Below are 24,777 nucleotides of genomic sequence, written 5' to 3'. Positions count from 1 at the left end.
GTAAACATAGTACTGAGTTATTCGTTTGCGAGCGTACACATACTTCTGTTCCCTTTAACTAACTGTTACTTCCAAGAAAATCTATTCAGTAATGTAGAACTTTATTGCAAGAAAATGAGATTTAATTTTCACACTGCATTCTTTCCTTCTTCAGCCCTTGGATATGGCACTAAAACTTGTTTTTTGATGAATATTTCAGATGTCTACATAAAGCACCTTTGAGGACAATAAGGAATTTGCACCAAAGCAAATACCATGCTGATAGATAAATGCGCTTTGTGTAGTGTAGTCAAGCATACTTTGAAGAAGTTGCAGGGGGAAAAAAGATTCTCCATTTCGAATCAGCCTGTAATGGGAACTTTTCAAAAAGAGCATTTTGCATGATTAAAATAAAGGTTAGCATATGAATACTAAGAGCCCTGTGGCGCAGAGTGTTAGTACTGCAGTCCTGAGCTCTGCTCATGGCCTGACTTTGATCCCTGGCGGAAGCTGGGTTTTCAGGTAGCCGGCTCAAGGTTGACTCAGGCTTCCATCCTTCCGAGGTCAGTAAAATGAGTACCCAGCTTGCTGGGGGGAAAGTGTAGTTGACTGGGGAAGGCAATGGCAAACCACCCTGTAAAAAAGTCTGCTGTGAAAATGTTGTGAAAGCAACGTCACCCCAGAGTCGGAAACGACTGGGGCTTGCACAGGGGACTTTTCCTTTCCTAACATATGAATAAGACTTTCCACACAGCTTAACTCACATGTCTTGAGATAACACCGCCTCCCCCAAACACAGTGTCTGCTTCAACAAAGTCACATTACTTACAGTTTCAAGATTTAGAAGTATGAAAGAGTGCTTGTAACTCTGAAGATCAGCTGACTCATTTGAAAGTTAAGTCAATACTAGCCAACTTTCCAATAATACACATGCTTTCATCCCATGGATTTTTGGTGGTTTTACAAAATGTGGCATTTTCCTGTTAATTGTTTGTATTCTCAGTCATCTAAAGACATATGTACCACACAAAAAATACCTGGACAAAGCCTCAGACCCTACTGTAACTTTCCTCCCCTCATTCTTATTTCAGTGCCAGGAGATCTGGGTAACCAGCTAGAAGCAAAACTGGACAAACCTTCTGTGGTACATTACCTCTGCTCCAAGAAGACAGACAGTTACTTCACATTGTGGCTGAACTTAGAACTGCTTCTTCCTGTGATCATTGACTGCTGGATTGATAATATCAGGTGAGGATGCAGCAGCATTAACAAGAATCAACCCCATATGTAAGAGCGAGTTAACCATTTTGGTTCATTATTTGTGGACAAAAGAAAAAAATGTCATATGGCAGGGGTGGTCATTGGTAGCTCTCCAGATGTTTTTTGCCTACAACTTCCATCAGTCCCAGCCATTGGTCATGCTGGCTGGGTCTGATGGGATTTGTAGGCAAAAAACATCTGGAGAGCTACCGTTGGCCACCCCTGCCATATGGAGTAGTGCTGTGCATATTAATTCTCCTTTGTAAGGAACACTGTGCATGGCAGGAACTCTTGATTACAATTATTACTGCTGCATTTATTATACTTGACAGAATATGTGCTTTCATCAAAACGTGAATTACTTGTGGGGTTCATATCAGTCCATTAGTGGAAACATATTTTGTAGAAGGGGTTTTGTTTCTTATGAAGCAGACCACTTAATAGCTGTGCTTCATCTATGCAGAAGAAACACTGGCACTGAGCTATAAATGGAAGGGTAGCAAGATGATAATTTAATTCAGCCTCCTGTCCCAAGGTCATCTTTCTTCATGCTGTGACCCCTTGCTACATAAATGGTGCCACATGGTGACCAAGTTCAAACAGGACACCTTGTACATTGGTGTTTGCATAATTTAGAGAATGCTGTGTTTAAAAGGGTGCCACGCTGGCAGTTGATCTAGTGGACAGGTGGCAAATTAAACCAAGCACATTTCTTCCTGGAGTTACAATCCAGTGCCATTCTTTGCAAGCTTATAGTGGTGGTGCAGAGTCGCTGTTCACTCACTTTAGCACTAAAGTGTCTCAGTTCAGAGGCTGCCATGTGACATCATGTTAGCCAAGATTGTTTGCAGTGATACCTTAATTGACAAACCATGTTACGGCTGTAGTTACACCTTCAGAGGCTACTTGTGCTATAGAAACTGGAAATAAACAGGCAGAGAACAAAAGCCAACATGCAGATTTAAACCGTGATGTTCATACTGTGGCTTTCATTGGTGAGCACAAACTGTGCTTTGGTGTCATGTCTGAATTGATCCAGTGACTTGAGTTCATAATTGATTGGGAGACCTGCCATGACACATGACCTACTTAAGGAAAAGAGCTGCACTCCAGGGTTTAAATAGCTGTTGAAGTACATGAAGAGCAATGGCAAGTGGCTCTGATTTCTGCACATTGCTCAACCTGCTTTTGCGCTTTTTAGCACTTAATTACTATCTTTGTGTGTCAGAAATGTTAGCTTATGAGTTAATGATGAATTGACTTGCCATGTGGACACAGAATTCTTTCTGAGAGCAGTTTATCTGTTAGAGGAGACACAAGTAATGTCTTTCTTTTGTTGTTGAAATGCACATGTAGGTCAACAGAACCCATGTTGATGGGTGATCATTTAACTTGATCTTCTCTGTGCCTCACACTCATGGGATAGAGTGCCTGCGCCGATCCTTGGATTGGTACCTAAAAAGCCCGGGATTTTTCGCACTCAGCCCCAGTGAGCATGTGCAGAAGCCCCAGTATGCATGCTCACAAGGACCAGTGTGGGGATCCCTCCAGTTCCTTCTTGACTGCCGTGTTGAAAGGATCTCCTTCAGTTCTCCGGTCGGTACTTACCCGTTTTTTCTTCCCAGTTTTCTTCCTTTCAGTGTTTTCCTCAGCCCGCTGGCCTTCTTTAGTTCTTCCGGACTTTGTTACTTTGAAAAAAAAAGACTGTAGTGACTTAGTTGGACTTTCGCCCTAGGGGCACCCTCCCCCCTTACCTCTCAGCTCCTGCTTCTTATGGAAAAACGTTGGGGTTTCTTCAAGCAGTGCCTGAAGTGTGGAAGTAAGATGGCTACCCCAGATGGTCATTCCCTCTGCCTTCTGTGCTTGCGTGAGGGACACTGTGTTGACTTGTGCCCGCATTGCTCAACATTTTCCAAACAGACGAGGAAAAATTGAGCAGCCAGGTTGTCGGTGGCCTTAGTCAAATCGGCTCTTACCACTGAAAATGGTGTCGGGCCTTTTGGCATCAATGGGCAAATTGACACAGCCTGCAGTCGCAGCGTCGACGGGACCTTCAGCCGAGTCATCGGCGGCTACACTTCCCGACTGAGGTCAGGCCATGAAGTGGGCAGCCAACACCGCAGTGGAATATACCATGACTAAAAAGCATTGGGATGATTCAGGGGCCAAACAGTCGATCCTGAAGAAGCACAAGTCGAAGGAGAAGCGTAAGAGACAGGACAGACTTTCTTGCGCTCCTTCCCCATGCTGGGATGCTTCAACGCTGAGTCCGGCGATGGTGCAAGCCACTCCACCATGGAAGCGCCTAGCTTCTCCCAGTAGTCAAAGCCCATCAGCGTTGGGGAGATTTGGATCAGAACCAATCCGTCTTTGGGGATCAGAGCAAGAGTTCGACTTGACCCAGCAAATAACTTCCTCCCGGTCAGGCTTGCGCTGGCGGAGCAACAGCGGTTCGGTATCGAAGCTAGAGGCATCTGCATTGACCAAGCCGCTAGCTCCACTCAGGCCGGATAAGGGACATCTGTGGGATAGAGAGGTAGAGTCAACAGCTCCTCTCCGTAGACCTCCACCACCCCCGATGTGGGACCAGCATCCATGGCCATACTAGTAAGGGGCCTACCCTTACCATTCGCCATACCCGTGGTATCCTCCTCGTGAACTACCGGAATGGGATCAGCATTCAGAAGCTTCCCATTTTTTGAGAGTTTCGCACCATTCACGGGTAAGTTGTACTCCTTCGGTGTTGATAGCGATTTCTCCAGATAGACACAAGGGGAAGACTGGAGACTCCCAGGTGGCCCCGTCGGTATCGATACGTCCTTCGGAGTGTGCTTCGACTCTGCAGCTTTTGGAGGATTCCGACATGAGAGAAGCATCTTTGACGTTGAATTCTGATGTCGGGGAGGAGGATCTGGATAAGACACAAGCTGAGCCATCACCTGACTCTCATATTGCAGATGACCTGCCTATATCCCCTTCAGAAGACCTCAAATCTTATGGGGACCTAATCAAGCGCATGGCACAATCTCTCTCCTTTACGGTGCTGCAGCCGCATCCTGTTATTAACGACACAGTATTTGACATTATGCAGTGGGACATGTCAACAGCAGTCGCTCTTCCTGTCACCGAAGTTATCTTACAAGTGGTCAAGGAGCCTTGGCTGAAGCCTGCATCCACACCACTCTCACGCCGCTTAGATCACATGTACCGGATCCAACAATCTGGGGTGGAATTTCTCTTTACCCATCCCAAGCCTAACTTGGTGGTGGTCTCCTTGTCGTTGAAGGCTCGCAAAACCCATTCTACACCTCCGGATAAGGAAGGGAAAAAGATAGACAATGCTGGTAGATGCTTCTACTCTGCTGGGGCTTTGGGGGTGAAGATCTCTAATTATGCAGCCTGTATGGCACGGTATCAGTACTCTCTTTGGGAACAACTTACACCCATACTCTCCTCTCTGCAGGAGGATAAGCGATCTCTAGCAAAGAAGTTGCAAAGAGAAGGATTTGCCTTAGCTAAACAGCAGTTAGCCGCTTCCAATCACATGGTGGATGTTTCGGCCAAGACACTCACCTCTGCCATCTCGCTATGCCGCCACTCCTGGTTGCATTCCATCGCCCTTCAGCCAGATACCAGAGCTATTTAGTTCCACCACTGACAGTGTCCTGCAAGAATTGGACAAGAGTATTAAAACCTCCTGGAATCTTGGGGTGCCTGCTTCTCATCCTGGAAAACCTAAGCCGTGGCAGAAGCCTTGGCCAAAGAGACCTTATCAGAAATACTCACCTGACCAATCCTGGAGACCTCGTTCTTCACAAACTGGTAGCAGGTCACCCTATCGGGGAAACAACAAATCAAAGTTTACTTCAGCTTTGAACAACTCAAACAAGCCCAAAGGCTCCTGTGCCCCGAAGCAGGGCCTTTGACTTTCCTGCCCTACCAACCACATTTCTCCCTCCCACTTCTGGACCCATCCGCCTCCACCCCTACCTACCTGCATGGGAGTCCATATCCACAGACAAATGGGTCCTCTCCATTATAGAAAAGGGGTACATGTTAGAGTTCAGGTTCCGACTCGGTTGATCTTCATCATCACGCCTCCCTCCCCTCCTCTGGTAGAGGAAGTGCGCAACCTTTGGAGAAACAAGCCATAGAACCGGTTCCTTCAGCAGTCAGGAGCAGGGGGTTCTACTTCTGGTATTTCCTGGTCCCCAAATGGGATGGTGGACTGAGACTAATGGACCTATGAAACTTGAACAAATTCATCATGTACCAGAAATTTTGGATGTCCACTCTACAAACAATCCTCCCTCTCATCTGCCAAGGGGACTGGATGGCCACCCTGGACTTGAAGGATGCCTACTTCCATGTCAGCATCCATCCATCTTGCAGACGGTACCTCAGATTTGTAATTGGCCCCAACCACTTTCAGTACAAAGCTCTTCCATTCGGGCTGTGCACTGCGCCGCAGGTGTTCACCAAGATGATGAGTGTGGTGGCCGCATATCTGAGGCTTCAAGGGATAGTCATCTTTCCATATATAGACGATTGGTTCCTGGTGGTGGATTTGGAGGATCGTCTGTCCCGTCATATTTCCATAACTCTTCGGCTCCTTCAAACCCTCGGCCTGCAGGTAAACACAAAAAAAGTCACATTTGCTTCCATCAAGGAAAGTTCAGTTTATAGGGGCCCTTCTGAACAAGGAACTACATTGGGCGTTTCTACCTCAGCAGAGAGTGATGGACATTATAACCCTCATCTATCCCCTCCAATGCAGGAGGTGGGGCATGACACAACAGCTACAGAGGTTGTTGGGCTTGATGGCGGCAACCACCAATGTATTAGCGTTTGCAAAGCTCCACATGCGAGTACTCCAAATTTGGTTCCTCAAGAGGTTTCGCCCTCTACAGGATTTCCCGCGAAAGAAGTTCATGATTCCTCCCTCTATCCTACAGTCCTTAGAATGGTGGACCTCAATAGACAATATATGTTAAGGAGCACCCTTCCACTTAGCTATCACAACAGTTACGATCACTACGGACGCTTTCCTGTGGGGATGGGGTGCTTACATGAACACTCTGTGTGTGTGGGGACCTTGGATGTTACCTCTGACCCATTGCCACATAAACTACCTGGAACTTCTAGCAATCCATTTTGCTCTTCGATCTTTCCATCCCTTGATAGTAGGGAAAGCTGTAGCAGTGCTTACGGACAATGCCACAGCCCTCTGCTATGTCAACCAGCAGGGCGGGACGGTCTCTCGCAGACTTTTTGCCATAGCGCTGGAGATGTGGACAGAGTGCCTGGAGCTGGACATTTTCATGAAGGCTTCTCATCTTCCTGGGGTACTCAACCTGCAAGCGGATTCCCTGAGCAGAGGAGCTGCGTCTCCCCACGAATGGGAAATACAATGGTGTTTTCTCCAACCAGTGTCCCGGCAGTGGGGCTATCCCCAGATTGACATTTTCACAACAGTTCTGAATCGGAAGTGTCCCTTGTTTTGCACCAGGGGAGGGTTGGATCCAACGTCCTTGGGGGACGGTCTTCTGTTCCCTTGGAAAGGCCTTTTTCTTTACCTGTTTCCACCTCTTCCACTACTTATAAAAGTAGTCAACAAGATTCAGAGGAAGCGGCTGAGGTGCATTCTGGTAGCGCCCTGGTGGCTTCGGCAGAACTGGTTTCTGATTCTGCTCAAACTCGTGCAGGAAGTTTTCCATCACTTCCCAGTGGAGCCAGATCTCCTGTTGGCACAAGAAGGCCAAGTACTCCACCACAGTGTTCTTCACTTGAATTTGACTGCCTGGTTCATCGACCTCGAGGGTTCTCAGTTAAGGCCCAGCAAGTTCTTCTGAACAGCAGAAAGTTGTCTGCTAGATGATCCTATGCGATAAAATGGGCTAAGTTCGTCCAGTTCTTGTCTGTTACTGATGCCCCACCCCGGTTGGTGAGTTTACCTGTGATTTTCGATTTTTTTTCCCTCTGGTTGATGCTGGCCTTGCTTTTTCCTCAGCGAAGGTTTATTTGTCGGCTATATCTGCCCAGCACGAACCGATTGAGGGGCACTCAGTATTTGCGCATCCTCACTCGAAACAGTTTCTGAAGGGACTCCTCAGGCTGCATCCTCCCACGAGATCACCTCCACAGTCATGGGATTTGCCTTTAATTCTGGATAGACTTGACTAGGCAACCCTTTGAACTAATGGCGATCTGTTCCCTCCAACTGTTATCCTGAAAGACTGCATTCTTGGCTGCGATTACGTCAGCACGAAGGGCGAGAGAACTTATGGCTATGCGTTGTGACCACCCATACTTAGTCTTTCATGAGTCAGGGGTGTCTTTGGCTCCAGACGTTTCATTTCTCCCTAAGGTGGTTTCCCAGTTTCACCTCAATTTGGATGTCTGGCTCCCCATGTTTTACCCAATGCCTACCTCTGATGAGGAGCGGTGGCTGCATGCACTAGACGTGAAGCGTGCACTGCTTTTCTATTTGAGTCGCTCAAAGAGCTTCCAAAAGGACCCACATCTTTTTGTGTTCTATGCTGCTCCTCAGTTGGGCTCCAAAATCTCTTCTCAGAGTCTCTCGAAGTGGCTTACTGAGATGATCAGACTTTGTTACCTTCTAGCAAAAAAGCCATTGCCTGGGCCCATACAAGGGCATTCTACTAGGGCTATGCCATTGTCAGTGGCATTCCTGAAGGGCATATTCTTGACGGATGTTTGCAAGGCAGCCACGTGGTCCTCTCCTCACACTTTCATGAAGCATTACGCTCTGGACTCGATTGGGAACTGTGGTGCTTCAAACTTTCTCTTCTGGTTGACCGTCTACTCCCGCCTCCAGGTATGTCTAGCTTGCTAATCTCCCATGAGTGTGAGGCACAGAGACCACGAAGAAGATAAACAGGTTGCTTATCTGTAACTGATCTTTGAGTGGTCATCTGTGCATTCACACTACCTGTCCACCTTCCCCACTGCTGACAGTTTCCCTGCTGTAGGGACTTCCAGCGGTCAGGAAGGAACTGGCGGGATCCTCGTGCTGGTCCTTGTGAGCATACGTACTGGGGCTTCTGCGCATGCTCACTGGGGCAGAGCGTGAAAAATCCCAGGCTTTTTAGGTACCAATCCAGTGATCAGCGCAGACGCTCTATCCCATGAGTGTGAATGCACAAATGACCACTTGAAAATCATTAGTTACAGTTAAACAACCTGTTTTTTCACCTACCTGTCAGAAGAAAGCAGAGTCATTAATTACTTCAATCACTTATGACTGAAAACCAAATGCTTGGCACTTGAGATGAATATTGGTTGCAGCTGTTTGAAGCAGGTATTTTAGGGCAAACATCTACTGTGCTTGTAGTTTAACTACATTACACAAAGTGCAAGGAGGGATAGCTGTCTTGCAGCTATAATGGAACTAACCAATTACTTCCCAAGAAGCTTCCATGGCTTTTAGCTTTGACTTTCTCAAATACTATTTTGGCTAAGCAGCTATTTTTCTCGGGCTTATTGAGTGACTTCTTCAAGAACTTGGTTAAAATATGTTCCCTGATGCAGGTCCCACTTAGAGATGAGTTAGCAAAAGAAGCTTTGGAGTGAGTGGTATCCATTACTGAGCGGTTTGACCTAAAGGAGTTAGAAAACCATTGCTCTCTTTGCAGTTTTTGTGTGCATTTTGACTGGAATGCATGGTTACAGTAGGAAAGGATGATGTTTACCTTTGTCTTTATTGCTTTCCAGGCTGTTGTACAACCGAACAAGTGGAACCACCGGACCACCTGATGGGGTGGATGTCAAAGTCCCTGGATTTGGGCAAACCTTTTCCTTGGAATTCCTTGACCCAAGTAAAAGAAGCGTTGGTAGGTATTTGTGCTCTGTCAGACCCCTTTAAAGCTTCAGGCCAGTGACAAAAAATGTCCCAGATATATGTGTACAATGCAAATAAACAAAAACAACCACTTCTCCTAAAAATTCTTGAATGCAAAAGCCCTGCAGCAGAAAATTTACTTTGGCTTCTAACCCTTCCTCACACACAAGCAGGTTCAGGGCAGGTTACAATAAAGCAATGAGTAATATAGTGTTCTCTCTCTATATATATCATTTTTTGTGTATGTCTGCACCTGGAAGTCATGGTGACTTCTGGTGACTGACCCTTACTGGGGATCTGGGGGATATTCAGAGAGGTGGCTGAATAAAGCCTGCCCCCACCTCCCGACGCCTGGTATTTTGAGGAGGTTTCCCATCCAAGTACTTGCTGGAGTTAACCCTGCTTAGCTTCCGAGATCTGACAAAATCAGGCTTGCCTGGGCTATCCAGGTCAGGGCATAAAATAACTATTCTTAAAACCCAAGTAACACTAAAATCAATTAATATTAACAATACAAGTAGATGGCATTACTTAACCAATCCATCCCTTTCTGCTCTTGCGTGGGTTCCCCTATATTTACAGGTGGCTGGCAACCAGTACTAGAGGGGAGAGAGCCAATGGATGAAAGATAACACAAGTTGATAACAGTGCCATGGGCAGGCCCATATAAATAGATCTCTGCCACCTCAACCACAGGCCTGGCAGAACATCTCTATTTTGTTAGGCCCTGTGGAATTGCATTAAGTCCTAGTAGGGAGAGTGCTTCACCAGGCCAGCACCAGAGCCAAGAATGCTCTGGTTGAGGCTAAGCGAACATCCTTAGGGCTGGAGATCACCAGTAGATCTTGATCTATCAAGCATAACGCTCTTCGGGGGACATACCAGGAGAGACGGTCCTGAAGGTATGCTGGTCCCAGACTGCATAGAGCTTTAAAGGTTAAAACCAACATCTCGAACTTGATGTGGTATTCAACTGGAAGCCAGTGCAGCTGGTGGAGCAGTGGTTGAATGTGCTCTCAGTGGTGCTCTTAGACTAGTTTATGGATTGCTTTTTTGAAAGTCCTGGTTTGGGTTATGTTGCATTTGAAGGTGAAAACAGAACTTTGGGGTAATAAGGCCAGTCTTTAATCATGTAGGGCTCAAGCATAAAACTTGTCCATGATCTCCCTCATTCCATCTTCCCGTCTTGTTAGTGATGCTGTGCTGTGGCAGCTTCCGGTCTCCTCCTCTCACCTGAACTTAACAGGAGACAGGATGGAAAACCTGGGACTCATTCATCTTCACTACATGAGCCTTTGACCAGTTAGTGAGCTAGTAGCCTTTTCCTTGGCTGCCTGTATTCTGTGTGGTCATGTACCTTTATAGCTGATTATGTGAAACAGGTCTGCAATATATGAGCACTGGAAAGCCCCAGAGTATATGGCAATGATGCAGGATAGTCAAGACTTAAGCCAGTTGCTGCCTGACCATGATAATGGGTATATTGGCAGGACTTCTGTAACCTTTGGCTTTAATCACTCATAGCCTTGTTGTGGTGGAGGTGCCTGTTTGCCTTCTTTTGTGGTGTGATGTTTTTTCTCCTCCTGACCTTTGTCAATATGGGAGTGGTCATTGCTTTGCATTCTTTAAACATATCACAGGTTTCTCTTCCAAGAAAATCCTATTTTGTTCCGGTGTAGTAGTTTTCTTTTGTTTAAAGTTTTTTCGTTGAACTACATATTGTCACAAAAAGGGTAGCTTTTCATTGCTGTGCTAAAAGGTCGCAGAACTAAGCTGCTCCAATGTTGTGACAAGGAACAGGATGCAGCCAAAAGTTTGGAGCTTGATTAAAAAGCTGAAATCAAGAAACACACTATACATCAGATTAGCAAACAGAAATTAAGAGAAAAGGCCACAAGACCACAAGAACATATTTTGGGTACAAGGGCTTGAAAATGAGGAAAGGCATTCTGATTTTGAATGGCTAGACTTTTGACTTTAGACTTTCAGGTTTTTTGCTTATACAAAACACATTGTTCTTCCCAGAGGTCAGCACCTGATGTCCAGTCTGGACATGGAGTTTGTAGTCTGTCATCGAATGGCATTTTTTAAAAACAGCAGCGATTGTGTATGAAGAAGTGTATCTGCCTTATACTGTTGGTCCATTTCTCTCAAAATTGTCTGCTCTGACTGGCAGCAACTCTCCGTTGTAATATTCATGCCTCCAGGCAGGCATATAACATAATGCTTTGAAAAAAAACTTTAATTAGTGCAACAGTTAAATGCTTCTGCTGTCTAAAATTCCAAAATATATCTGAAAATCTTTTAGTTTTGTAGCTGCTGAAGTGTTGATGCAGATAATCAGCACTGCAAAATCTATGACCTGCACTGAAGTCTGCTTAATGGGAACAAATTAACCGCTAACACAATATTAACCACTCTTTTTGTTTGCCCAGCCTGCATTGTTTGAAGCATGTTAAGTTGGTGAGTTTGTTCCCCTACTTCAGTTAAAAAAAAAGTAGAAAAACAGGTGCAAGGTGAAAAAAGCTTTGATTATTACAAATATAGTTTTGACTTCTGTATGATATATTTTTAATTAACTGAATTGTAATTTTAACTTATGTTATACTAGATCCTCTCACAAAGCAAATTGCAAAATGCGTAGGGATCCACAAGAACTAAAAAAAATTTCACCTTGCACCTATTCTACATTTTATCTGCCTACTGATGTGGCCACTCTTGTTTTCACTCCTGCTTCAGTGCCAGATTATGGGAACAGGCTAAAGGAAATCCTAAAATTCTAGGATTATTCTGCACAAGGTGCTGTGCTGGTGTGTCTTGCTGTTAAAGTTTATTCCTTTATCCACAGGCACCTACTTCTACACACTGGTGCAGCATCTGGTGAGCTTGGGTTATCGACGGGATGACGACATCAGAGGCGCTCCTTATGACTGGCGGAAGGCACCAAGTAAATAAAATAGCACTAGTTGTGATTAAGGGGGGATTGCAGACAGATGACATCTCATTTGAAATGTGTCTGTGAAACTGTAACTCAGACAGGTTTATATAATTCTGTGGAATATAGGTGCTATGGAGCAGATGGTCTCAGAACCTACCAGGAGTGGGGCGATCCTGGATTTGGTGCTAAGTAATGCCCAAGACTTGGTGAGAGATGTAAAAGTGATTGCGCCGCTGTTATTGATTTCACCGTTTGTATAAATAGGGAGTTGCCCAAAAAGACCGCCACAACCACGTTTAACTTTAAAAGGGGTAAATTCACTGAGATGAGGCATGTGAGAAGGAAACTGAAAGGAAAGGTAAATACGGTCAAAACCCTTGGGGAAGCTTGGACACTATTTAAAACTATAATCCTAGAAGCTCAGATAAAATACATACCACAAGTTAGGAAAGGCATAAACAGGCATAAGAAAAGGCCTGCATAGTTAACAAACAAAGTAATGGAAGCTGTAAAAGGTAAGAAGGACTCCTTTAAGCGGTGGAAAACCAGTCCAAGTGAGATTAGTAAAAGGGAACACAAGCTATGGCAAATCAAATGCAAGACTGTGATCAGGCAGGCAAAAAGGGACTATGAGGAGCATATTGCAAAAAACATAAAGACCAACAATAAAAATTTCTTCAAATATATTAGAAGTAGGAAACCAGCCAGGGAGGCAGTGGGGCCCTTGGATGACCATGGGGTAAAAGGATTATTGAAGGAGGATAGGGAAACGGCTGAATGAATTTTTTGCCTCCGTCTTCACTGTGGAAGATGAGAACTTTTTGCCTGCCCCAGAACCACTAATTTTGGAAGGGGTGTTGAAAGACCTGAGTCAGATTGAGGTGACAAAAGAGGAGGTCCTAGAACTGATAGACAAATTAAAAACTAATAAGTCACCGGGTCCGGATGGCATACATCCGAGAGTTCTGAAAGAACTCAAAGTTGAACTTGTGGATCTTCTGACAAAAATCTGTAATCTTTCATTGAAATCTGCCTCCGTTCCTGAGGACTGGAAAGTACCAAATGTCACCCCCATCTTTAAAAAGGGTTCCAGAGGAGATCCGGGAAATTACAGGCCAGTCAGTCTGACTTCAATACCGGGAAAGTTGGTAGAAAGCATTATCAAGGACAGAATGAGTAGGCACATTGATGAACACGGGTTATTGAGGAAGACTCAGCATGGGTTCTGTAAGGGAAGATCTTGCCTCACTAACCTGTTACATTTCTTTGAGGAGGTGAACAAACATGTGGACAAAGGAGACCCGATAGATGTTGTTTACCTTGACTTCCAGAAAGCTTTTGATAAAGTTCCTCATCAAAGGCTCCTTAGAAAGCTTGAGTGTCATGGAGTAAAAGGACAGGTCCTCTTGTGGATCAAAAACTGGCTGAGTAATAGGAAGCAGAGAGTGAGTATAAATGGGCAGTCTTCGCAGTGGAGGACGGTAAGCAGTGGGGTGCCGCAGGGCTCAGTACTGGGTCCCATGCTCTTTAACTTGTTAATAAATGATTTAGAGTTGGGAGTGAGCAGTGAAGTGGCCAGGTTTGCGGATGACACTAAATTGTTCAGGGTGGTGAGAACCAGAGAGGATTGTGAGGAACTCCAAAGGGATCTGTTGAGGCTGCGTGAGTGGGCGTCAACATGGCAGATGTGGTTCAATGTGGCCAAGTGCAAAGTAATGCACATTGGTGCCAAGAATCCCAGCTACAAATACAAGTTGATGGGGTGTGAACTGGCAGAGACTGACCAAGAGAAAGATCTTGGGGTTGTGGTAGATAACTCACTGAAAATGTCAAGACAGTGTGCGTTTGCAATAAAAAAGGCCAACGCCATGCTGGGAATTATTAGGAAGGGAATTGAAAACAAATCAGCCAGTATCATAATGCCCCTGTATAAATCGATGGTGCGGTCTCATTTGGAGTACTGTGTGCAATTCTGGTCGCCGCACCTCAAAAAGGATATTATAGCATTGGAGAAAGTCCAGAAAAGGGCAACTAGAATGATTAAAGGGCTGGAACACTTTCCCTATGAAGAAAGGTTGAAACGCTTGGGACTCTTTAGCTTGGAGAAACATCGACTGCGGGGTGACATGATAGAGGTTTACAAGATAATGCATGGGATGGAGCAAGTGGAGAAAGAGGTACTTTTCTCCCTTTTTCACAATACAAGAACTCGTGGGCATTCGATGAAATTGCTGAGCAGACAGGTTAAAACGGTTAAAAGGAAGTACTTCTTCACCCAAAGGGTGATTAACATGTGGAATTCACTGCCACAGGAGGTGGTGGTGGCCACAAGCATGGCCACCTTCAGGAGGGGTTTAGATAAAAATATGGAGCAGAGGTCCATCAGTGGCTATTAGCCACAGTGTGTGTGTGTGTGTATATATATAAAAAAATTTTGGCCACTGCGTGACACAGAGTGTTGGACTGGATGGGCCATTGGCCTGATCCAACATGGCTTCTCTTATGTTCTTATAGGTAGTGTGTTTGACATGAATAATTTCGTGTATCCAGATGGGAAAATGTTCATGCTTACAGCTTTCCCAACTTCTGTTTTCTTCTTTGTTCATTTCTGAGACAAGGGGAAGGGGATTACCAAAACCAGGTTTTTTCTGCTCAAAAAACAGTTCTGTGCACTGAACACAGAGTTCTTGGAAGCTGGTGTGAATTTTCTTGGTTAACTGCTGAGCTTCTGATGCAGCTGAGTATCACCTGATTAGTTAATAAACAGACTGTGGTGACCTTCATGCATCAGAGCTAAGATGTTACAACAAGCCAAAGAGTTACTTCACCAGCTATTCCTGTAAGAGTCATGATATCTGCTAAGCAGTTGTTGTAGTTGAGATGACTAAACCTCTTTTAAAATGAGAGCCAGCTCTCTGAATGCCCTCGTAGATTGAATCAGTGCATCTTGAGCTACATGTTGCCCAGAATTCATAAGCTGACAAGCAAGGGCCAACACAGGAAGTACAAGTGATTTTAACTTCCTGTGTAACAGTGAAGATGTGACTTGTACATCTTCCTTTGTGGTAAGATGGATGAATTTCTGCATACATCTGGTGCATGAATGACAAAGTAGTGAAATTCATGCTTCTCCTCTTGAGCAAGTGTGCTTCCTTGATCCACATACATCTATAATATATAAACACCTCTTGGGTTCATCCTTGTCTATAATGTATAAAACCATTTTGTCAGAGAGTGTCAAAGCATTTTATGCTTGTGGTAATTTTGCAGTGGGGGAAAAAAAACTGATAATGAATTCATTTTATTAATATGATAAATTTTCTTGTCTTGATCATTCTAGATGAGAACAGAGACTACTTTGTGGCCCTCCAGAAGCTGATAGAGATAATGTATGAAGAGTTCAAAGAACCAGTAGTCTTAATCGCCCACAGCATGGGGAATATGTACACCCTCTACTTCCTCAACCATCAGCCTCAGGATTGGAAAGACAAATACATAAGAGACTTTGTGTCACTAGGTGCTCCTTGGGGAGGTGTGGCTAAAACCCTCCGTGTATTGGCATCAGGTAGGTACCAGGAATACACTGGGGGCTAAAGGTTTCAGGGGGAGGGCACTGATGCAATTTTGCACACTGAAGCCCTAGCTGATTCACATCTGGTGTAGCTTAGAGGACTGGATGGCATTGTACACTTTCCCCTTTATATAGAGCATTCCATCATCGTGGTGTGGCAGCTAGGGTGCTGGATTAGAATTTGGGACCCAGGGTGAATCTCCACTCTGCCATAAAATTCTCTGGGTGGCCTTGGGCTAGTCACTTTCTTTTGGCTTAACCTATCTCACAGGATTCTTAGGGTAGAAATGGAAATGGGGAGAACAATGAATACCCTCCTGAGCTCCTTTGGAGGAGGGGGCAGGTTAAAAATGCATTGCAAAAAGTTATACTGAGCAAACTTGTCCAAATGCCTTCTGTCCAGTGAGATGTGGGCATTGGAAATGGATTTCCCATTTTGGGGGGATGGAAAACAGTAAGGCATCTGCTTCAGCAGTTTTTCCACTTCCAAATTTGTCAAGTCTTCCTTTTCAAAAAGTTTATGTTTAGCTGTAATGAAGAAACAGAACACAGACACTGGCAAAACAAATGTAAGGTGACAAGGCAAGCGAAGGAGAGATTTGGGGAGCATTGCTGGAGGCATAAACAACAGTCAACATACATTTCTTTTACATCAGGAGCAGGAAACCATCCAAGGAGGCGATAGGACATTTAGATGACAAAAATGTGAAGGGCATACTGAAGGAAGTGGGAAAGTCTGTGGAGAAACTAAATCGTTTCTTTTCTTCAGCCTTCACTGGGGATGATGGAGAAAGACCCACATCTGTACAAGAGAATCTGAGGAGTCTTTTGCCCACAAGAAAGGATGAATTTAATTTTACAAATTAAAAGGTCGCTTGGGACAGGTGGCTTTTGCCCTAAGAACTTGCATGTGAAATTCTTTGGCATTAATCTTTTCATTGGGGAATGAGGTACCAAGTGGTGCAGATGAAAAATCCGTGGTTATTTCTATTTTCCAGTTGTGTGGAGTTCCACAGAACTCCTGAACATAGCTTACTTCTGATTGGGCTTTGGTTGCTTTCAACAAGGGGTTTTCCTAGACAAGGCGTGCAGTGATGAGAAACAATTCAGCATCCCCAGAGTTTAGCAACTGGTTGTGTTGGAATTTGTTTTAGTTAGCCTCAGGAAGCTGGGCAGTCACTGCTCCTTCTGCTTTCTGATTCTGCTGAATGTGGCTGAAAACCATGAAGGGAAGTGACAGCTTTTGCTCACAGCAGACTGGCACCTGTTGAAATTAGTTATTTCTGACCAAGCTCATGCTGATGGGGAGGGCTCAGGAAGAAAGGAAAATTTGTGTCTGGCATTGAAAGGAAGGACATTTGTCATAGTTCTGCCTGGGTCTTACAGTGGTGCAGTGGCCTTTGGGTTGGGAAGGCTTCTGTACCTCCACAGTCTGCTTCCAAAAATATAATTTTCTGAAGAACCTGATGGCAATTTCTGGGCTGAAATGTAGTGGCAGTTCTGTGAATGGACTCAGGAAGGCTTATTCTTCACAGCAAAAATTGCTACATTTTTGATACTGTGTGTAGACTTCAAAAATTTATGTTGAAGGCAGTTCACACAGATAACAATAATAAAACGAACAGAGTAAAAATACCCATTGACACCTGTAACTGTGAAATATGTCAATGCTAGTTTCGACTGCTGAAAAGCAGAGGAAGAATGGACCACTTCTGGATAATAGGAGTTTGAAACCTGCAGGAGGACTGAATTCCATAATTATGGGACAGTGGGAAGCCACTGATAGTCTTAAAGTGCTCTAGTTGAATGCATTTGCACAGTTGGAATCGTCAGAGCACTCAAAACGGGTAGAACAGAAGCAGTCTGAGATCTTCATCTAGTTTAGTCTGTTAAATCAACCTGGTGTTCTCCCAGAGAAAAGGAGCGTAGGTTACTGGACATTCCATACACTACTGTTATTCGGTATTGTGAATAGTGTGCTGGATTAAGACTGGAGCAACCTGGGTTTAAATTTCCATTCAACCTTAAAGCCTACTGGGTGACTTTGAGACAGTTAACTCTCACACCGTGTACAGTTGTGAGGAAGGGAGAAATACAAACTGTGTATATTGCCCGAAGTTTCTTGCAGGAAGGGTAAAATATACAGGGATGGATTACTAGTTAAGTTATTTGTATTAGTGTAGACTAGTGGTATCATTTGGGTACAGCCGAGCCAAAAATTTACTGGAAAAGACTTGATCAGTATTTGGTATTTGGAGGGTATATTTCAGCATTCCAAAAGTATTTGGGATTTTTCAGAAAGCACCTCCCCCCCCCCCCCAAAAAAAAAAAAAGCCTCCTCTTGAAGAAATCCAGATATACTTGGGATTTTCTGGGAAGGTCAGGAGCTGGCATTGCAGGCTCCTGGGGTCTATCTCCCCCACCCTTTTTGTTTGTGTCTGGGGTTTCTGTGTGCTTCCCCATTGCCCCTGTCAATTTCAACCTAGTCTTGGCAGTTTCAAGAGGTTTGTTTTTGTTTTCCTTCTCCCCCCCCCCCCCCGGCTTGTGATTCCCTTTACATAAGTCATGTTGAACTGGCATTGCCACAATGGCAGTGGGTTCTTCTGGGCACTCTGTGATTGCACTGGTACTGTTGGGCACTCTGTACTGTGCTGGTTCTGCTGGGCTTGCAAAAATGCCCCTCCCTTCAGTTTCTACTGCACATTCTCTGTGACTTTGATTCTGTTCTACCGTGCTTCTGTTGCCCTTGCCTTTTTTTGCTGTTATTTCCTCCACTGGATATTTTCTCCCACTCCTGTTTTTTTTCTCCCCTGGTCCAATCTTTTTGAAACTTGGGGGTTCTTCTGAGGAGAAGCATCAGCAGCTGTGCTGCAAATTTGGTGCTTCTACCTCAAAAAACAGCCCCTCCAGACCCTTGGAATACCCCAAGATAGATTTCCTGTTGAGTATAATGGTCCACATAGGGCATAGTACCGCCCCAAAAATTCAGGATTCCTGAAAAATTCCAAATCCGAATACCATTCTGGTTTTGAGATTTGGGAACATTGGGAAATACCAATAATTTTCCAGGTCCAATATATCCAAATCTGGGGGAAAACAATTGTTTTTCACACCTCTTGTGTAGACCACCCATCAAATAAAATATTTGAGCTATTGATGTCCATTTTGTGACCTCTCAAGCAGAACGCATGTCCAGTTTCATTTCTGTTTGTTTTTTTTTGTGAGGTATTTTAAAGTATGCATGAGCCCAGTTGTTATGACCCATGATCACCTAACAATACCTGCATTTAATACCACAGGAGACAACAACAGGATCCCAGTCATCAGCTCCCTTAAGATCAGGGACCAACAGAGATCTGCAGTTTCGACCAACTGGCTGTTGCCTTACAACTACACATGGCCTCCCAATAAGATCTTCATCAGCACACCAACTGCCAACTACACTCTTGAGGATTTCCAGAAGTTCTACAAAGATATCGGCTTTGAAGATGGCTGGCTTATGAGAAAAGGGACCGAAGCCCTAGTCTACGAGATGCCTCCACCAGGGGTGCGCATACACTGTCTGTATGGCATTGGAGTAGAGACCCCTGATTCGTTCTTCTATGAGAGCTTCCCAGACAAGGAGCCAAAGATATTCTACGGTGACGGTGATGGAACGGTGAACTTAGAAAGTGCCTTGCATTGTCGGAAGTGGGTGGGGAAGCAGAAGCAGGAGGTGATACTTCACGAGCTGCCAGGAAGTGAACACATCGAGATGCTGTATGACGCCCATACAATTTCCTATGTAGAAAAGGTTCTCACTGGTTCATGACACAGGGCAGAGGACCTTTTTTATTCACAGCATTAACTTGAGGGGATCTGTTCAAAGCAGGGTGGGGGTTGTCTTTTTTTGGCTCCCTCTTTTAAAATCCCATTTACTAGACAGGGTGGGGAAGCTGCTTTGGTTTTAATGATCATTTGTCTTGGATTAGTGCTCATGCTCAGGCCAACACACTTGAGCGTCCATTCGCATGGAGAACGTGCTATGCTCACTGGTCTCCAGGATTGTAGGGATGTTTCTCTCTTTCCATATATGTTGAGCTGTAGTGCGAGGGAGAGGATATGAGAACTTGAGGGTTGCAAGTTCTTCTTTATTGGTCCTGGTAGAGAAATCTGTCATGAAGGGAAGTCCCAGCAGTGGGTATGACAAGCTGACACAGGTTTTTAATACTACCATCGTTTAGCCACATTCAGCCATACATTGGGCTATTGGTGAATTTGGCTTCCTGGCAGGATCTTCTAGTGCTGAGCTAGATTTGTCTGCTTGGTCTTTGTGAGGTGGAATTAAAATTCAGAGGCTGTGGACAATGAAATCTCAAGTGCTACTGAACCTAGGAGGAGTTTGTCATTTGGAGAAGTTTGTCATTTGGAGACTGTAGTGCTGCAGATTTTCAGGTGAGATATATTCTACCAACTTAGTGTGGTCTCTCTGCACTACTGAGAACAGTTGGCAGTCAGTGGTAATACTTGATCTTGCTGCATTCGAAATACAGGGTGATGGCCAACACTCGTCTAGCCAGATGCAACACTCCCCCAATCCTAGGGAGATGCTGGCTACCTTCCAGGCATATTTTGCGAAATACTTTGCTCTATGAGCAAGTTGCTCTTGTCACTTGGAGGTCTTTTATGGAGTTTAAAGGGGTCACAGAGAACTAATTCTGTTCAGAAATGTTGGGAGTTCCTAGGTTATAGTGTCCCACTGGAATATCCTTTCCTTGTTGCTTCAGCTCTCTTCTGTAGGTTCCTTATGGGAGGAGAAACTCAAGAGTGAAATAACAGGACGCACCAGCAAGTGTGCTCTGGTCTGAGTTCTTCCCAGTGTGAATGAATTTCAGAATCTGTGCATGTTATTCCCAACCTCCCAAATCAGTGCTCACTGCCAGAAAAAATAATGGAGGTCTAACAGTTGCAGATAAGAAGCAAACGGTCTTGCCTTTCACTTGGCGTACTGTGGGATATTGGTTGCTTGATGGTGTTGCAAGCCTTAAAAGCACAAGAAAGAAAGCTGCTTCAGTCAGTGATTACACAGGGTAACAGGGTGTGAGGGGGATTATTTCCCACAAGCATGTGCCAAAACCCCAAGTTCGAAGTTCATTATTTTGTCATGGACGCATTGGCTTTGGTCCGAATAAGCTATAGCCAGCCTGGTTGTTTCAGTTAAGAAAGCAAGTTGTGGACACATTCTGGTGTTCTTAGTCTCCAGGCCTCATCCTGGCCAAACTGTTTGAGTGAGAGTGATTGTTCACAGGCTGAAAATGGAGTTCTGTTACTGGTCTTGTGTAACCTTTTCCATTTTACCTCAAGCTTTTAAGGTTACCCTGTTCTCAGACATAATTGATTGTTACATGTGCAGTATCTTTAGCATTAATTGTGGTCCTTTATAAACCAAGGTAGTTATGTTTGGTGTATGTTTCTTGCCTTATGAAATGCACAGTCTTGTTTGGTTTCCTGTTCTTCAGCAGCTGGTGTAAGTAAAAGCCACTCACAGCTGCCAGCCCCGTGGGTGTGCACCTGTCATTGTGCAAATTCTTCCAGCAGACATTCTTTCACACTTGGCCCTCTCAGATCATCTCCTCAAGCCATGTCTTTGAATATCAACTTAAGTCTGTGGAGTTTTGATTTTGTCAAGATCTCATGCTAATAGAACCTGCTGATCTGCCCCGGTTATTATTATGGTTCTTAAGTAGATTGTTCATCTTGTCTAAGTCCCCTTGCAGTCTAAAGGTACCATAATGTTCAGTGACTTGTGGATGAGTGTGCAGCTAAAACCTTCCCCTTCCATTGATGAAGCAGAGCTCTTGTTGCACATGGAGCTTGTTTGGTGGGCTGAGGCAAAGAAACAGAGGGTAAATCCCATCCAATACCCCAATAACTTGCATGCAAACTAGTGTTTGCGGAAGCAGGTTTGTGTCTTGGCAGAAAGGAAAGGTGGGAGAGGAATACCCATTGCTAAAAACACTGATTTTTCTTGAGCCATTTGCTGACCCGTACCTTATCATGCATATAAGCGCCATCAAAATGGTCCTTAGGAGAGTAACCTTTGCAAAAAAGTAGATCTTGACTCCTCAGGCAGAGAAGCGGGCAGGACATTGCAGTCAAGAATCATGGGAAGAATTAGGGGTTCACTTAACTTGCACAGGCTTAGTTTCAGTAGGGGAGGAAAGCTAAGGGATTAAGCCAAAACCCTGATGGTGTACTCTGTGATGTGCCTGCTACAATCCATTATCCCTTTGGTAGAGCTCATACCAATGCAGGTGATTGCTGGCATCTATTGCTGCTATTTGCCGAGGCACTGCATAATCCCACTTCAGAGTGGTAACAAAGCTGTGCTTTGTTGTGTGGCCCCTTTTCATTGGGCCGGATGTTTGTTCCATTCCATGCCTCCCTGTTGCCTCCAGTTCTGTGACAATTTTCTCATCTGTTGTTCCAGCTGTTGTCATCCATTTAATATCTTCAGGCATGTCCCATCTGTGTCTCCTGGCAACATAACCGTTTCCCTCTCCTGCATTTGGCTCATAAAAGTATCAGCGTCCTGTAAATGCCTTTTTTTTAATTCATGCTTACGGATTTTTGGATGTAAGCTCTTCATTTCGGCTGTTTTCAGCCATTCGCTGTCAGTCATAGTTGTACTCCAGGTGTTTGATCCACAGCTCAGTCTGATAGATCGTAATCCCACTTGTGAATGTCTGCCTGCCACATGCCAGACCTCAGTGTATCAAAATGCATTGGGATGACTTTGCCCACTCTTCTAAATTCCGCTTTGGGTTTTAACCAGGATCCTTCACATTCTGCAACCTGGCCCATGAGATTTTTTTTTCCAGGACAGCATCCTCCCATCTGCCAGGACAAACTGCTTTTGAAACAGGAGAGTTTTAAAACAGGTTTTATACAGCTTGGAGAGAGAACTACAAAAAGACAAAAAAAATTTTTTTTTCTACTGAGGGTTCAAAAGCTTTTTTAATTAATCCAAAAGCCTCTCTTTGCACCCAGACTGCCGCTGTTGTCTTGAAGAAAACATCTCTTGTGTGTTTTTTTCAACAGCTCCCCTCTTCACAGTACCTCTCTAGGCGGCCCCTGTGGTACAAAATCAGAGCTTTAAAAAATTTTTTTTTAAAGTGTTTTTAAACCTTTCTAGGACCAAATGTATTCTGACAAATGTAGAGAGTGAGTGCTGGATGGGACTTTGGCCCTTTTCTTTTAAAAAGAAAGTAAGTAATGCTGCTGTGTGAGGTTTCAGGGAGGTTTCACTGCTGAGCAGTAGTTGCAAAGGAGCTTGCCAGGCCAAAGCGAAGGTTGGCTTTTGTGGAGGATGACAGTGTTTGAGCCTTTCAGAAATTCAGGGACTGTGCAACAACTTCTGCCGTTCTCTTCTTTTAACAGTATTTTGTATAGAACAGTGCTTGGCGAAGCCTGGCATTTTTATACACATCCTTTGTGAATGACTGAGTTCAATAGTTTGTTTTTTGCATATTTGTTTACTTTAATAACATAATAAAGTCGATCGAATACTAAATGTTTCCTGTTAGTGCAATAAGTGTGTGTTTCATGCCTGACCTATATACATTTACGACCATGGAACTTGTTTGCACCCCTCCTGCAGGGCCCTGGTAAACTTGTGGGGGAGGGAGGATCTCGCCTGCTCTGCCTGCCTGCTCCCCCCCCCCCCACTCACTTGCTCTCCGCCAGAATCCTCCCTGCCTCTCCCACCTCCCCTGGTTGCCCACCTGCTAGCAACAGGGTCCTCTTTCCTGCTGCCACCCACTTCCGGCCTGCTGCCTCCACAGTTCTTGTGCTTCTCCTGCAGACTGCCACTTCCAGTCCTGCCAGTGACTTCTGCTTCTCCCTGCCCATCCTCCTGCGCTTCCTTGGCTGTAGTGGGTGGGGGTGTGGCAGTCCCTAGTCCTCTTCCCCACCTACCCACAGTGGTGCCGGGACACAGTTGTTTGCACATGTGGAATTGTAATTGTTAATTATCCCCAAAGATTTGTAATTTTTCTGCAAACGTGAGTGTCCCCTCAGGCTTGTAGAAGAATCCCCTTTCTGCATGGCCCTGGTCTGTGGATTTAAGAATTTGCAGATGGGGCCATGTTGAGGATTGGATATATTTATTTGGAACATTTATATCCTGCGTATTTAGCAGAGTTGCAGTAACAAAACTGCACAACAAAGACCATCAATAGGTTTAAAAGCATTCAGGTGCTGTGACAGATCACGCTCTGCCAAATGCCTTCTGAAATAGAACTAGCTGCTGGGAACACATGCTGCCCGTTTTGAAACAGCTGCATTGGCTGTCAGTTAGTTTTTGAGTACAATTCAAGTTTCTGGTTATGGTCCTTTAAAGCCCTTCATTTTCCTGAGACCCAGATATCTGAAGGACTGTCCCCTGTATCCTGTGTGCCAACTACAGTGGTCAGGCAACCATCTACAGTCTATCCTACCTACCCCTTAGGATGGCCTGGCTGGCACTGATGAGAGCCAGGGCCTTTTTCATTGTGGCTCCTGTTCTGTGGGATGGGGTCCCTGAAGAAGTGAGCCCAGTCCCCCACCCCTCTTCAGGACGTACTACAAGACAAGCTTGAGGGGACTGAAATGAGAGGCATCCTTTAAAGGGAGGGGGTGTTATTTTGGTTTTAACTGAAAATGTTCTTTATTGTAAGCTACTTTGAACCACAAAGAAAGGGAGGGGGTATCAATGTTTTACTAAGTAAAGGTGGGAGGAAAAACAACTTGGCTCAACATTAGGAAGAACTTTTCTGACAGCAGTTCCTCATGGAACAGGCTTTCTCGGAAGGCGGTGGGCTCGCCTTCCTTGGAGGTTTTTAAATAAAGGCTAGATGGCCATCTGACAGCAATGCTGAGCCTGTGAATTTAGGGGGAGGTATTGATGAATTTCCTGCATTGTGCAGGGGGTTGGACTAGATGACCCTGGGGGGTCATCTGATTCTGTGATTCCTTACCCCTTTGCTCTGCCATAGAGCTCAAAAGCAGGGCATAAAAATAACACTTCTCTGCTGTTTGGCTCCCAGCGACTGCTGTTCAGAGGTTCTATTAAGCCTAAAGTTCTATTAACCTAATGTGGCTGATAGCCCTTGATGGAACTACTCACCAGAAATTTGTCTAATGCCCTTT

The 24,777-nt window shown here is 44.8% G+C and overlaps 1 protein-coding gene across 1 annotated transcript in view; it reads left to right on the top strand.

Moving 5' to 3' along the window:
• PLA2G15 (phospholipase A2 group XV) overlaps positions 1-23,161 on the top strand; it is a 40,210-nt gene extending 17,049 nt beyond the window's left edge. The window contains exons 2-6 of the mRNA XM_060253927.1: positions 1,071-1,227; positions 8,974-9,092; positions 11,949-12,047; positions 15,379-15,603; positions 18,909-23,161. Of these exons, the coding sequence (XP_060109910.1) occupies positions 1,071-1,227; positions 8,974-9,092; positions 11,949-12,047; positions 15,379-15,603; positions 18,909-19,420 (1,112 nt within the window). The 3' untranslated portion in view covers positions 19,421-23,161. The remainder of the gene's footprint in view (positions 1-1,070; positions 1,228-8,973; positions 9,093-11,948; positions 12,048-15,378; positions 15,604-18,908) is intronic.
• The last annotated feature ends 1,616 nt before the right edge of the window (positions 23,162-24,777 follow it).

Source organism: Heteronotia binoei, chromosome 14, assembly GCF_032191835.1.
Source record: "Heteronotia binoei isolate CCM8104 ecotype False Entrance Well chromosome 14, APGP_CSIRO_Hbin_v1, whole genome shotgun sequence".
NCBI classification, from domain to species: Eukaryota; Metazoa; Chordata; class Lepidosauria; order Squamata; family Gekkonidae; genus Heteronotia; species Heteronotia binoei.
This window is presented reverse-complemented; position numbering and strand designations above follow the sequence as displayed.